Genomic DNA, 15,662 nt, shown 5'->3' on the forward strand with positions numbered 1-15,662 from the left:
GTGCTCGGGAGCACCCCGCGGTGCCACCCGGGTGCCCCCACCCTGCCTGCCCACACCCCAGGGGTGCAGGCAGCAACCCCAGGCGCTGCGGGATGTCGCCTCCCCGCTCTCAAAATGGGGGAAAGGCCCTTTAATGGCCAGGGGCACATTTATTTGTTTTTACTGCTGCACAATCAGGGCTTGAAACCAGCCCAGGGAGAAGGGGACTCTCTAGAAAACACAGATAGAGAGAGACATGCACAAACATACAGATATTATACATGCATGCACACTTCTCTCTCCCTGTTTTTTTTTTTTTTTGCTGAGCTGGCGAGAACGGTGGGAGCAGAGCCAGGAAAAACAAATCAGTCCTACCATCCCATTCAGGAAGTTTCACTTTAAACCAAACCAGATGATGGCTCCAGCCCTCGGATACGTTTAACTGTGAGATAACCAGCCCGCAGCAAAATGTGCCAGGGCTGCGGCCAGGAGGGGAGAAAATAGCCCCGATTCCCCACGGCTGCTTGGTGTCACGTACGCACCGTGCCCTCCCTGCAGAGGAGCAGGGGCTGGTGCGGGGGGAGCGTGGCTGGGTTTTTCCTAGGAATGCCTGCCTCCATCTCGCTGCTGCAGAGAAGTTCCCTTTTGGTGTTTACATGGTGCTCGCAAGCTCTCGATGGCCGGGGACTAGGCTAAAGTCATGCACCAAAGGGCATCTGAAGAGGTGGGGAAGCCAAGCGCTCGCCGCAGCGTGGAGCAGGAGAGGGTGCCTGCCACGGGCTCGACCAGGCGTTTGCTCAACCACAGGAAGAACTTGTTTCCAGCCCCAGATGGTGATCACATTGTGCCATAAGACCAGGAGGATGGAGAGAGCTCCTGAGAGCTTTGTTTAGCTCTTGTGCAACTTTGGACTCCCAGCCCACGAGTTAACCCCCCCGAGCCACCTGGGCTTAGTCCACCATTGCTCTGCACCATGCAAGAGATGCAGTAAGGTCAGCAATGCCTCTCAGGACAGCCCTAAGCATGCAAAAACCTTTAAGGTCACCAAGGAAGGGTGTGAGGATCACACAAGGAGGTCCCCAGCCCAAGGTCATTCAAAGCCAGTGAGAGATCAAACTCCAGAGCCCCTGGTGCAGGCTACTGAACCCAAAATGCTCCCTTACACATTGCTGATCATTGAGGTAGAGCCCTGGGGAGCTGATTTTGACTGGTGGCTCAGTGACTTTGCTCAGTCATGCACAGCGGCTTCGTGGTGGTTTGGTCGATGAAGAGCGGGGCTGTCCCCGTGCCAGCCCCCTGCCCAGCCCCACCCCAGCCTGCAGCAGTGAGCCGCGGCGTGCGAGGGCAGCACGACTCAGCTGCAGAGACTGGATGCCTGTGCGAAGCAAAGAGTTCATCCTGCTGGGGGAATAATCCAAGAGAGCTGCTGGCCACGATTCCCAACACAGCTCTCCTTGTGCCAGGTATGGCTGGCTGCTCGTTGTGAGCCCCAAGGGAAGCAGAGCTCTTCTGAAACACCAGAACAGCCAAAGTCCAGGGTCTGGGTCTGGATTCGCTTAGGAACTGCAAATTAATAACGCTTTTTGGAAGAGGAGTCGGCTTGAGAGTTGGCCTGGGGTCCACATAAACCACCCGGGGGAGGAGAGGTAATCACCCCTGCTCTGTGCACCGTGCTCATCCCCCACTTCCCTCCTCACCGCAAAGCCAAGCACACCCAACAGTACCTTCATCCCAACTCTCCCCGCCACAAACCAACCATGAACATCCAAGCAGCCCATTTACAATGTGTCTTTTTTCATCTGCCAGCACATTGGTACCCAAAGGGGGGGGAAAACAAGTCCAATATTACTTCTGAGGGTGTGATCTGCCCACTGCATTCATTGCTGTAACAGCATCCTTCATTTTTTTAACCATCCAGACACGCAAGACCGGGAATGCAGGTAAGATGCAAATCCCAGTTGCTTGGGCTGTTTTTCCCAATATTCACGCCTCAGCAGCGATATGCACCAGCAGCAGTTTCCAGAGCTTTGCTTGGTTTCTCAAATGACTGTCAGTAACTTAACTGGCAGTTGCCAGCTTCAGGCTGTAACTGGGAAAATGCGCCCACTCAGCTCCAGAGCAGTCCAGGAAAACATTCCTAATTCCCCCTCCCATTCCCAGCTGGATTGGGGGAGGCGGGGAGGGGAGAAAAGAGCATCAGTTGAGGCTTTCACTTCCCAGTAATGATGCTCATCTGCCACTGAAAATTAACTCCGTGTGCGTCTTATTTTCGCTGTGGTTTGCTCTCCGTGGTTGCCAAAAGGGAAATGATACCCCTTCCCCCATGTGCTCATCCCACTGCTGCGGCCGCCGGAGCCGGGGCTCCTCAGGTCTCGGCACCGCCGTTACTGCCCAGCCTTGTCCTGGCTGCGTTACATTTACTGGCATGGGAATAAAGAGCTCTCTGCACTTCACAGGGGGATTTTCTAAGGACGTTCACAGCTGAAGCAGGTAGAAATGAGTGGTTTTCTCTGCAGAGAACTGTTCACTCCCAGAAGATGTGGGAACAGAGAGCCCTAAATGGAAGGGACCCAGCATCCGTACACTGCAGGTGCAGCGACCCCAAGGACGGCACCTGGACCCTGTCCTGGGCTGCAGCACCCTTTGCACCGGCTGCAGCACCCACTGCACGGGGCTTTGCAGGGGCGCGAGGCTGCAGGAGGACAGGGCACAGCCAGCAACTCACCTCCCGGGCTGGTCGGGGTATTTGTGTTTGCAGTATGCCTCTAGCGACGCGTACACCTTCTCCCGTAACGCCTCCACTTCAGCCGGGTTGGAGAGACCTTTCGAGTCTGAAAGGCAACGAAAGCACCATCAGCCAAAAACCTCCCGGCTTTCCAGGCAGGCAAGGACCCCCCTGTACACTCCCCCAGGATGCACAGCCCCCTCCATCCCTCCTTGCACCACCAGACCAGGGCACAGCATGGATGTGGGGTCTGAACCCCAGGAATTTGGGGCAGCACCTAACACCTCCTGGGGAGCGTTCAAGCCCTGCAAGGTTTGCCCTGTGACTACAGATCTGTTTTACCATATCTGTTGGGGTACCTCATACCCCAACCCCAACCATTTTGGCTCACTCCAGTGGTCACAGACGCTCACAAAAAAGGTTTAAGTCCTGGGCTTGTGGGATTTCTCCCTCCAGCACAAAGCACTGCGGCAGGGCTAAACGAAAAGCCCTCACTCTGGCAGGTCCCCCACAATGCGGTGAAGATCTGTTTTTAGTAGGGTGAAAGGGACAGTCAAGCAATCGATATCCCCGAGCACATGCGCCACGGGAACCTCTCCAGATTCCCCTTCTTCTACCATATACGGCTAATCCCAAATTACGGACAATAAATTACTGGTGATTACAAGGGGGGGGTAATAAGTCAAGCAGAAAAACAAACCTAAGAAACAGCAATAAACCCTGCTGAAATGCCCTGGCCTGCGTTCGGTGGGAAAGGCCAGGGAAAAGAGCTGTGCTTGGGCACAAACCGTGCTCCTACGAGGGCAGGGAGGGGAAGGGATGGCCACAGTTGTGGAGGTCCACCCTTGTCTGCCATCTGCTTTTGCTCTGGACTGACCCACTCTAAAACACAGAGAACCCCCCAACAGATCTGTACAGACATCTGCAAGCTGGCAGCCTATCTCCTGCTGCAGCAGGGCTTTGGTCTCTGAAACGCCGGAGACAACCCCAGGCACTGAACCTTCTTCTTCCCTTGGGCAGCTGAGGCCAAGGGGGAAAAGCAAGCAGCGTGAAGCCTCCTGGAGTCTGTAAAACTAAGCAAGCTGCAGACAAAAAATAAAGTTCTTGTGTATTTTATGAGCACGTTTCATGCCTTTCACCCTCTCCAGGTCTGCAGAGGGCTTTTCCAGAAATGCCATTAATAAAAGCCCTTGGATGTTGAGATTGAGAAACAGAGGACAATAATGTCCATGCTCTAACTTTGCTCTAATCCATACTTTTGTCTTGAAGGATATCTAGATTCATTTTTGCTCCTATTCAGGGACAACTCCCTCAAGCACTACATCTTTCTTTTTACAGAGTTGGCTGAAACACTGAAAATAGGAAGCCTGGGTATGTTGATCAAGCCAAAGCCTCTCAAGCTCAGCAGAGAACTCAGCCCATCAGTAGGAGTCAGCTCCAAAAGCAGCATTCGCCATCTCCTCAGGCGATCGCAGGCAAGTCCCGGCCAAGGCTGGGCCCTGCATGGAGAATATTTTGGACCGTGAACCATGCTGCCCTCTACGAAGGGGAAAACACGCCTTAGAAAGGGAGGCCTGGAGAGCAACCCTGGGCACAGAACCAGATCCATCCCTGACCTGCAAAGAACATGCTTGTAAGGTGACCAGAGGCACGTGCAGCACTTAATTTGACTTTCATTCTTGCCTCTCTTCCTTCTTGCCCTGTCCTCGGGAGTCGGGTGCCCTCAGTTATTTGCAATGGAGCTTTATAGGTAAGAAAAGGAGCCAAAAGGACACAGCATCAACCAAGAGAGGACAGGAGAGAAGTAAGGGCATGTACCGGGGTTGAAGAGGACAATGGCTCGCAGGCAGCCTAGCTCTGTCTTGTCCATCTGCATGTCTCGCATTTTTGACACAAGTTCTGTCAGTACTCTGCAAAGGACACAGAAATCACAGATGTCAGCGTTAAAAAGAAACGAAAAAACACCCAGGTGTCAGACCCAGAGAGAGGTCTTCCGGTGCACGGTTAATGAAGTCATGGGATAGTGCTCGCTTACACCAGCTGAGGATATGCCCTCATTTTCCTTCTGTATCAAAAATAGCTCATTAGGAACATCAATAGTTTCTGTGAGATACAACAGGGACCATAAAAACTGGCTTCATACGTTCACTGAGAGGCTTTGGCACCTGAGAAAGCTGCCTAAAAATAAAAAATAATAATATAAAAAAAACCCCAACAGGTATCTAAAAGCAATTTCCTCTGCCGGTAATTTTTATTACTCCCTTTGCTCTTACTGCAGGTGCCGGTCTTGAAATATTTTCCACTGATTGCCCAGTTTTTCATGTTAGATCCTGCAGTGAAGTCATGATCTTGCACTTATGACCTCACAGGAAACAAATGATGTCACCCAGGTCCAAAGAACAATTTCCTTGCAAAGGTAAGAAGCAAAGGTGATTTGGTTTCAACTAAGCCATATCAAGATGAGTCCTGGGCAGAGAAATAAGCCACAATTTAAGCAGCGCCTGGAACCACACTGTGGGTCAAACACCCTGGAAGTCTGGCTTTAAAACACTTTCCCAAAGCACGAGATTAAAGAGCCCTCGGGATACGCATGTGGAACCTGCTGGGTATTTCTGGTGGTTTTTCATTGTGAAAATAAAATCACGTCTTGGTCCAATTAAAGATGAAAAGAAATAAAGGAGTGGCCTCCTTGTAACATTAGAAGGCATCTGGACCCCATGAAAGAGGCTTTGATTTGCACTGGGCAGCCCTCTCCCTGACTATTGCGGGCTGCTGGTTTCTGCAGGTTTAAGAGGAGGGATTTAAAGTCATTGCCTGCAGCAAAGACCATGACATTTCCATGCACACTGTGGGATGGACACGCCTCAGCCTGGGCTCCTCCAACCACGAACCCCATGCGCCAACGCATCTCAATCCGACCCCTCAAAGCAGGTTGCAACGCGGGGAACGGAGGCAGACCGGTGCGGAGACAGAGACAGGGGATGTCTAGGCAAGGTGGCCTGAGATGTGTTCCCCACCACCCAATCCCTCCCTCTGCCCACCTGTCAAAGATGGCCCCGACGCCAGCACTGTGCGCGCTGTTCCGGTGCACGTGGAGCCCGGTGGCTAAGAGGATCCCGTCTTTCACGGCTATGGAGCGGTGGGAGAAGGAGGCGATTAGGAGCTCATTCCACCCTGGGGAGGAGAAAACAACCAAGGCCGCAGGTTAGAGCCACGGGGTCCTCAGTGGGTTCGGGAATCGGCAACGTCACCTCCCCGGTGCTAAAAAGAGAGGAGGAAACCGCTCAAGAACCGCCTTTGCTAGAGTAACAAGGCTGGATATGGGAAGGGAGAGGGGAGCCAACCCTTTCTTGGATGTCAGGGAAGGAAAAAACCATTAAGGAACAAATGCACTAAAAATATAACGCTAATAAGGGAAGCAGTTTCCTCTATAAACCTTGCAGGCACCAGAGCAAACAGCTCTCTGCCCTGCGCCTCTCACTGTGAACCTATGAGTGGGTGTGGAGCCCTGCGTTCCCCCTCTGACCTTACACTCCGTGCCCCTGAGCAGTTGAAGACCTATTAACACTTTATATCAGCTAATTGGGCTCATTTTCAGGCCATAATGGGGCACAAAAGTTCATTCACCATTATTCAGCTGTGTAAATCGGACGTGAAAACTCTTGCTTGCAGGTTTGTTGCTTCTGTCATACAAATACTGGAAGGGATTGCCTCTCCTCTCACCCGCCGCTGTACAGGGACGTCCCACGTCCATGACTGCTCCTCTAACAGCTTTCCATAGATGCTTGGAAATCAGCTTTTGTCTTATTAGTCACTGGACGTGCTACTTCAGGAGATAGGAAAACACATCCTCTGAGCCCGGACACCACGGGAGCAGTCTGGGCTAGCTACAAATGGGGAAGGGAAGGGAGATGCGACCTCCCTCCCCGCCTTCCAGCTCCCCTTCCTAATTTAACACGTCTTCAAATTCTTAAATCGGCTACCAGCTGAGTTCAAGAATGCCCAAAACAAACCCGTAACAAGAAGAAATGCTGTAAAGTTTTGAAGGGTGGAAATTTTGGTGACTTTGAACCAGGAGAGGCATCTTCAATAAAACAAGATGGGTCTTCTGCAACCCTGGTGAGTCTCACGCTCATCACGTAGCTGATTTACCCGGCCTGAATATGTTCTGGTGTCTAGAACACAGGGCTCCTTGGCAGGGTCCAGAAATGGCAGGATATTCGATTTTATTTTTTTTTCCCAGGCCGGAAAGGCAATGCAACAACATCCTTCACCTCCTCTCCCGCCACAGAAACATGTCTTTTCTCGCTGACTGGAATAAATACAACGTCCACGTGTGCTGTATTTACCTACTGTCGCAGAGATGGGTTATGCCATTAGAAATGTTGACAAGGAATAAAGTTCACTTTTTCCTAAGTGGCCACAGGATGTTTCCACCCCAACCATGGGAACATTTATTTGGCTATTTACTGGGCGAGGCCTGGCACTTGCAGAGGGATTGCAACACTGAAACCCAAGGAGGATGGAGGAGAAGACGTGGGACTGCACCAGGAGCCCGCAGGAACCGTGTTCTGTGGCTGAAGAGGACCTCCCAGAGCCAGACCCACAGAAAGGTGCCATGGGTGCCTCCCACCAGCCGTCACAGGCAGACCCACAGCAACCCCACACGCAGCCCCTTCATGCAGCCCCAACCAACAGAAACCAGAGCTGGTTCACAACGTCTCTCCGTGGCACCGGCTTTCACAACTCTGCCCTGACTCTCGGCCGTCACCCAACATCCCTCTGCCGCGGCTCCGCACAGCCCCAGCGGCGTCGAATCCAGCCTCCGGCTTGCCAAGAATCCGTGAAAGTGGTGAGGCTGCGGGGTGCCACCAATATGTGTGCTGGGCGTACTCCAGCTAAGGACCGCTGGATTAATCAGCACCCTTCAGCTGAATTATTCCCATTTAGAGCTGGGATGTTTCGGCTGAAATGGGGAACTTGTTTCTACCCGGTGCTTTCACCAGAGCATCCCCAAGGAGCTGACAAGATAAAGAAGCAAGCAGGAAAAATTAGGTATAACCACAGGCAGCAAACCTGAGTTAGAGATCAAACAAGTCTACCCAAAGAGTTTTGCATTTCAACCCAAGCTCTGGAGAAGCAGAGCAGATTTCTTTGATTCTTATGACTCCTTTCTCATCAAACAAGGTGGCTGCAGCCTCCGGGGATGCTTCGGCTCCTCTGGGGTAGGGAAGGCACCTGGCAGCGTAGTGACCATCGTGTTAATCCATCTCACTACCAAGTTCCCCCACCAGCCCTATGAAACGAACTGCAGCTGCAGAGATGTAGTGCTCAGCATCCTTTGCCAGGCTGGCCTCGATGCAGAGAAAACACCAGGTTATTCCCGTCTCAGCCACAGCAAGCTTGGAAACAACAAAACCCAGGGAAAACAGGCTTAAAAAGTTGGGTCTCCTTCTCCTCCAAAAAGCTCAGAGAGGGAAGATTTTTAAATGATTCAGGATTAGAGGAAAGCTACTGCTGGCCCATCCAGCACCGCTCCTCCAAAGACGTGTGCTCCACTTAATTTTGCCTCCAAGGATGCACGACTGAACCTGACTGATGCTCTTAGCTACATTTTAATACTTAAATATTTCATGGGCAGCTGTTCTCAGCAGGCCGCTCTCCCCACTCAATAATAGATAGAGCAACTAGTTAAAAGACTTGGGGGAGGTTATCTGAGGCCCCGACAGAGATGCTTGGAGCAGGGAGCCCATCGGAGCCGCACCGGGTGCTGAGCCCACCTCATGGCCATGGGGTTAGAGCCACCATGAAATCTGGGATGCGATGGGGTCTGCAGCCCCCCATCCTACCCCGTGGAGTGGCCCCTCCAGGATGCCAGCTCGAAGCTGGTCGTAACAAGCACCAGCACAAAGGAGAGAACATCAGGTCAGAAAGTCTCCAGTTCAGCTTTCATTAGCCTTCTTCTAAAGAGAAAGGAAAACCTTGAACTGTTGTTGTGGGTTTTGTTTCCATTTCACAAAAGAAAAAGGCAGCTTTTTGTCTGAATCCAGTTCTTCCCTGCAATATTTGCAGAAAGCCCTCAAAGATTTCTATAGAGATGCTTCCCCTCCTCATCCACTCTCACAAGAGCCTCTAGAGACCCTCTTCAAAAATACACTTTTTGTATTTTCCAGAGAGGGCCGTGAGCCAGCTCTGGCAATACTCACACCCACGGAAAAATGAGAGAAGCACCTTCACCAACGGGCTAGCAGGAGCCGGCCAGGGAGGGCATGGGACTTGGCCAAGTCTGCAGCAAGAATAAAACCCCCAAATTCTCCATTCCCAGACTACTGCTGTAACCACTAGATGAATGTGACTACAAAAATCTCCTTTCAGTAATATAAGAAGAGTGGAAAACCTACACCAGTAAACGGTGTGACTTGATCGCCCAGAAACCCCTGAGGCCAAGGATTTCAGAGAGGTTGCAAGAGGGACTAGGTATTTGTATGTAGGCCCAAGGTACGCAGTTACACTGGCTGACAGTCAATAAAAAATTGCAGAAAGTATTAAGATTCATGCATTTGGGCTAGTCAGCCATATTAAACAGAATGACAGCTAGCGTTTGTGTGGTGGGAAGGGGGAAACACCAATCCCATCATCTTCCTACTCTGGAGCCCTTACACCTTCTCCTGAAGCAACCTTGGACCTGAAGGAGTTCTGGCAGTTCCTACGTTTTGTGTTGCAGTGAATACTTTGCACTTGGTTCTTAAAGCACTTTCCTGCCCAATTTCATGGGCATTTATTTTGGGGCATACACTTTCTACAGTAAGAAGCCAGAACACTGCCATCAAGGTGGATCAGCAGTGTCTCATCTATAGAGGCCATTCACCCAAGGCCAGAAGAGTGTAGAGAGAGGAGCACACACCCCTGCAGGGTTTTCCTCTCTTGAATTCCCTACGAAAGTGCATTTTGGGGAAACAAGAGGAACTTTTAAAACTACCAGGGACTTGAGAGTCCTTGGCTTGCTGGGGTTTGGCTGCCAGGCTGGTTTGCACCAGGTAGCTCACCAGCTCGCCCTGCTCTGAGGCTGCACCTCTGCTCTGCACCAGACTCCTCCATCATTCCCTTTTGAATTCCCTTGACTACTTCGAGTAGCCAAGGTCAGCATCTCTCATTGCCAGGCGGAATGCTGGGTACCACTGCCAGCCGTCAAGGTCTCCTCATTTCCTCTCCCAGTCTCACCCTTCACATGGAGTTTGTCATTTGCTGGAAGCAGCTTCATGTGTCCCATTGACAACTTGCTTTTTCCTCTTTGTTTAAGGGAGCAAAGCTCTCCGCTGCATCAAGCCAAAGCCTTTTTAATCACTTATCTGATGATTGGAACTATGCAAAGAGCTTCATGCCTAAAATGCACCCTCGTCAAGCTCTGCTCTTGATTTCTTGCCCTCCCTGGTCTTCATGCATAACCTGCCAGCAGTAGGGGCTTGAATTTACTCCGTGGGAGAAGACCCTTTTTACAGCTAACTGCTTTTCACCTCCCAAAGCCTCTCTGTTCCTGCAGACCCCCTGCCGCACAAGAAATTTAAAATAAGCCCAGAGAATTTTATTTTCATCTTGGTGGGTGGGAGAAGGAGGTCGATATATTTTTCTCTCCTTTCTGGTTTTAATTATGATCAAACATTTTAGTTTGATGAAATTTCATGGAGTCCCAAGCTCACTTGGTCTTTCAAGTCTCAGCTTGGGAGGAAGGCAGCGCGTAGCTCCCTTGGTTTAAATAATCCAGCGCACATCTCTGAGCACCTCGCTCACCAGAGATAAAGCCGGGCCATTTTTCAGCTGATTGGCAGCTGGTGCAACATTTTGGATCACATTCAGCAACACACCCCTTGGGGCTTTTTAAATCCTATTTAGCAATTGAATTATCAGAGGCTATTACTCAGAATCAGTTAATGGCTTTCAAGTTGCCAGGACCTAAATCTAAGTGTAATACCTGTCACCGTGGAGATGTAGTACTCCTATGGCCCCATGCCAGAGCCCACGCGGGGACAGCTCCCACTCACCTGCTCTGAGCAAGATGACCTGGTCGTCCAGGGGCAGCTCGGAGAAGTGGGGGATCCTCTTGGCCCACTCCACCAGGGTGAAGAGCTGTTTGTCTGCTGCCTGGCATATGTTCGTCACCGGGTCATTGGGCTGCCAAGAAAAGGAGATTGAAAGGCTCGGGGAAGGCACAGCAAGGAGAAGAGGAGAGACTAGAGGAGCAGCTGAAGGGGCTTGCTGCCTCCCTGCTGCAGGGAAGGACCCCGAAGTGGAGAGCACCCCAGAAATGGACGTTATCAGTCACAGGGAAAGGATGTGACTTGGCTTCTCCACCACATGGTTTTAAGTAGGTTTAGCAAGCTCCAAAACAGGAACCAGGAGTGTTGAGACCCAATATCCATCACACTGACTGATGAACCAAACTAGCTCCAGCCCAGGGATGGGCAGGCTTCTGCACCCGTGCAGCACGCACATTCCCTGTGCCAGCATCTCCCAACTCGATAAACCAGCAGCAGAGGGGGCATTACAGAAAAAATGAGAAAAACCCTTTCCTTTGAAATATTATCCAGTAACAAAAACCATCTGCTCTCAAGGAGGACAGTCAGCCTAAACACACCAAATCCCTGTTTAAAGGAACTGCTAACAGCTCAAGTGGGCTTGTGATTAGGAACTGGAAGAGCCTGTCTAACCCTGGCGAAGACAGACCTCGCTAGTACAAGTGTGTATATAGGGTTTACCTCTCTGGACAGGGATGTATGAGCCCCTCCACATATCCCACTGTAATCCCTGCTGATATCCAGCGGCTTTGATTATACGATTATTTTTCTTCCATGTCCTTAAAAGAGCAGTTTCCAAATCAGAGGAGGAGTGTTTACTTCACCCCCAGATCGCCGGGGGGGAGGAGTGTGAATTCAGTGCAGCCGAGATAGAGCAGACCCCACGCCAGCATAACCTCTCCCTCCAGCAGGTCTCAGTTTCACAAGGACACGCCCATTCCTCGCCGCAAGCCGGTTGCATTACGACAAACCCCTCTCCCAGGCTGGGCAGATGAGGATCACACTGCTCAGTCTCCCTCCTGCCCTCCGGAGCCACGCCCTGGACCCCTGCCCGGTCCCCTCCGCTGTCCCCTGGCAGCAAACACAAACTCTGAGCCTCAGTGGCCAAGGTCTCCCATGCTCCAAGCTTAAAATAACCAGCATCTGGCAAGCTCAGGGGCACCCGCCTTCGAAGTATTTTCACCTGTTGCGTGCAGAGATGGATGGGAATGGGCTCGCGTTCAGCAGTGCAGCTGAGGAGCAGGGAGCATCGTTATGGGGATTTTCCCTCCTTGCTCTGCCCGGCTCCAGCAGCTCCTCAAGGGGTGCGAGGGCAGGGGAGTCTTGCTCCGAGGGAGCTGGGGCTCTTCCCTGGGGAAAGAGATGTGAACTGGGCTTTTCCTCGGGAGAGGGAGAGACAGGATTTCCTCTGGACAACAGGAAAACCCTAAACTGGGTGTGAGGAGGAGCTTTGCAGGGTTAAGTGTTTCACTGGAAACACGAGGAACATCAGCGTTCAGAGGCATTTGCAGGAAGGGTGAGAAGGGACACCCTTGGCCCAGGCTATAGGAGTATCACCAACTTCAAGTCATCCCAGTTTGGTCAGCAAGCTGCAGCAGCCAGGTGAGAACCCAGGCGTCCCAGCTCCCGCGGGGCGGGATGGCGATGGAGCCCTGCATGCCCCAGAGCGGGACACGACTTACGGGAGACTCCATGCTCCAGTAGAACCTGACCCATGAAGCGACAAGTGCCTGCACAGCTCCGTGAAAGGGGTATTTTAGGAAAGTTAGATGTCTTTGCCAAAGCTTTCATCAGGGGCTGCTTCTAGGCAGGTTGTCACCGTCTCTAGGACTCGCCCCGATGCAGCAAGCTGGGCTCCACCTCTCCCAGCCCTGGCTGTATCACCACCGCTCTGCAGGCAGCACAAACTGTACCCAGCCTTCGGTGCTTCGTACAAAGCCTCAGCGAGGGGCCCAGCCTTTAATTACACCTCAGATGGCAGTTCCCGGAATCACCACGGTGCTTTCTGGCAGAACTTCATCACCGTAGCTTGAGAGGCAGCTAAAAGTATCATCCCTGCAGGCCAAAAGGGCCCTGCCTGTCTCCAGGAGGGGATCTGCAAAGCGGTGCTAGAAACCCTCCTGGTGCAGGGTAAGCAAAGCCCCTCCTGCAGTAAACAGCAAGGGCACGGTGCCGGAGTGTGACAGAATGAAAGGACACGCAGGCACCTGATGCTTCTGGAAAACTGGAGCTTGGAGACATCTTCCAAAAAATGGTGACTTGAAACCAGCTGCTCAAAGGCCAATTAAGAGCTAATGGGGATAACACCGCTCAGTTACAGGCTTTGTCTTTCAGTGGCCAGGAGCCCATCCGAGGTGGTGCTTACACTGCAGGAGCCCAGCTTTGCAGCTGCCAGGGACACGGGGCAGAGGCAAAACCATCCTCGTGCCCCATCATACTGCTCGGGGACAGGTACCCGCTGAGGGCGTACGGCCAGTGCCCAGCTCCCAAGGGGTTGGGATCACACGGGGTCTCCGGGCTTGCTGGGACACACAGCGTGGAGGAATCCTGCAGCCATGCTCATTTACAGCTTGTGGGAACCTCCCAAAGGGGTTTATCCCCTTTGCCACAGTCAGAAGCCAGACAACCGTTGCAATTAGCAGCTATTTGCAGCCTCTGAAGAGCTGTTATCAGGGGCTCACCAGTGCAATTACTTCAAGTGAGTGTTTTAGTGATGGTCATCAAAACGCTAGTCTTGGCACTCCCCTACCACCCAAGGCAGGAGAGCAGATTTGTAGGGGCAGATCGCTCCGTCTTAGCTGCTTTCTGCCTGGCTCAGTGTCCTTCCCCGTCCTGTCCGTGCCACCCACAAGGATCGCACCCCACTGTACTCCGCTTTCCCCATCGTGGGCTTCAAACCATGAACATACCCCATCCTCTCTGGTATCAGTCCAGGTGTCAGGACAGAGATCCCCTCCCTGGTCCCATACTCGGCCTCAGAGCAGCACGCTTTGTCAGCAACATGTTTAGATACTAGGGCTGCCAGAACAGCTCACGGGCTGCAGCCCTCCACCCCTCCCCTTTACCAGCTCTGAGGACTGTGCTGAAGCCCCACAGAAGGGTCCCACACTGTCCTCGGTGGAAGAAATCAGTGCCAGTGCCAGCCTGGCAAAGCAGAGGGACCTCCCTCAACCGGAGTTGGGACCTCTGCTCTCAAAAGCAGCCGGGGACCATGGCACAAGCTGACAGTCACAGGCATGAGAGCATCTGGGAGAGGAGGGTGTTAACTCCTACAGTACCCCACCACCTCCGTCCCAGCCTGGCACAGCCCGGTGGAAACGTCCTTGCACGCACTGGAGCTCTCCAGCTCACCGGCAGCATTCAGTGCATGTCGACTAAGGTGCAGGGGCGCAAATAAAAGGACCCAACATACCAGGCTAATAGGAAACAGCTTGTGTTTTACCCCGTGTCTATTAGGGACTGAATTTGCCTGCCTTTCCATCACATGGGCTCTCTGGGGAGGGCTGGGAAGAGGGCAGCTCCTCCGTCTTCCCTTGCCTCATCCGGTGGCCTCGTCACTGCGAGCTGCTGATCTCATACATCTGCTAAACCTGCTACAAATGTCACCTCATGGACAGAAGCTGCTTGACAATAATAGGGCATTTCAACAAGCCTCCTGCTTCTATTTAGATGCAACACACATCCTTGTTCACAGTAATGCGTGTTGAATTATGCAGGAACCAGCTTTCAATTTGCTACAAGAGGCTGAGGAGACGCAGTGCCAGACGAAGCCATTTATTTCAGCTCGCTCTCTGGGGTTTGTTTTCAAGTCAGCATAACACTGGCTACAACTCCCCTGAAGTATTTTTAATCCTGATAGCCGTCAGAGCCTCTCCAAGCCCCACGCTAACCACGGCTGAGCTGCCTCCTCCAAAAAAGCCCCTTGCAGCTCCACGGTGATGGGACCCTCCGGCTGGAGGGCATTGCTGCCTGCAGGGTGCAACTGGGCTCTCAAACGCAGGGGAGCACCATGGCCCTGTATCTGCTTCTGGAGAGTTTCCCTTAGGAATCGTCTCTGTCCTTAGCAGGAAGCCTTATGCACTGAAAAGCCTGACTTAGCAAGCCAGCCATAAAGTGTCCTTGTAGGTAAAGGCCAAAAAGAGCATCCCATAGAGGCAAGTCAAGACTTAGACTCCTACAAGGAGCAGCCTGACTCCGAGATCTCTTGTCAAGCCCTGCCAGATAAGGTATTCCCTGCTCAATCCTCCAGCCTCGTATGAAGAAAGAGATAAAGTATTATTGTAGCAGAAAATAAATACCGCAGAGTCCCTCCACTTCCCAGAAATAGCTGCATTTCATCATCTCAGCCTCACAGACACCTAGCACAGAGCAATAGGAATTGCAGAGGGATATTTCAGCATATGTTCCTGCTCTCCTGGGTTAGCCAGCCTGCACGCTCGCAGAGCACCAGCTGTATCTCTGTGCCCCCCTGACGGACTGCCAGGCAGCCGGGAGATGCTCCCCACTCCAGCCTCTTCCCTCCCCAGCAGCAAGCCTGGCAATACCCTGCTGGGTATTGGGGTAATTTATACCCTCCGCAGCCCTGATGACACCTTGCAGCGGCGGTGCCCCCTCCTGCTAACAGAGCATGCCGTGGGATGGTGCGTGCCTCCCAGAAGGCATCGCTGTAAGGCAAATGAGAAATTAAACATGCGCAGCTGACCCCAGCCCCAAAAGCGCACTCTATTTTTTTCCTCTCCCTCTCCATCTCTTTGCTTTGAGACTTCCCAGTCCCTCAGTATCCCAGGGCTCTCCCGGTGTACCTGGGGTGGGGGTAATTAGCCCCACTCCTGACCCTACTGCTCTATTAGTTGCCTCCATTGCAGTCCTACCTTTTAGAGGCATTC

The 15,662-nt window shown here is 52.3% G+C and overlaps 1 protein-coding gene across 1 annotated transcript in view; it reads right to left on the reverse strand.

The window, feature by feature from the left end:
• The window catches only part of RXRA (retinoid X receptor, alpha), a 40,001-nt gene that overhangs the window by 1,380 nt on the left and 22,959 nt on the right, over window positions 1-15,662 (reverse strand). The window contains exons 5-8 of the mRNA XM_009322048.1: window positions 10,744-10,873; window positions 5,746-5,878; window positions 4,523-4,614; window positions 2,705-2,810 (exon numbers count right to left, since the gene is read on the reverse strand). Of these exons, the coding sequence (XP_009320323.1) occupies window positions 2,705-2,810; window positions 4,523-4,614; window positions 5,746-5,878; window positions 10,744-10,873 (461 nt within the window). The remainder of the gene's footprint in view (window positions 1-2,704; window positions 2,811-4,522; window positions 4,615-5,745; window positions 5,879-10,743; window positions 10,874-15,662) is intronic.

This window comes from Pygoscelis adeliae, unplaced genomic scaffold, assembly GCF_000699105.1.
Source record: "Pygoscelis adeliae isolate BGI_AS28 unplaced genomic scaffold, ASM69910v1 Scaffold114, whole genome shotgun sequence".
Taxonomy (NCBI): Eukaryota; Metazoa; Chordata; class Aves; order Sphenisciformes; family Spheniscidae; genus Pygoscelis; species Pygoscelis adeliae.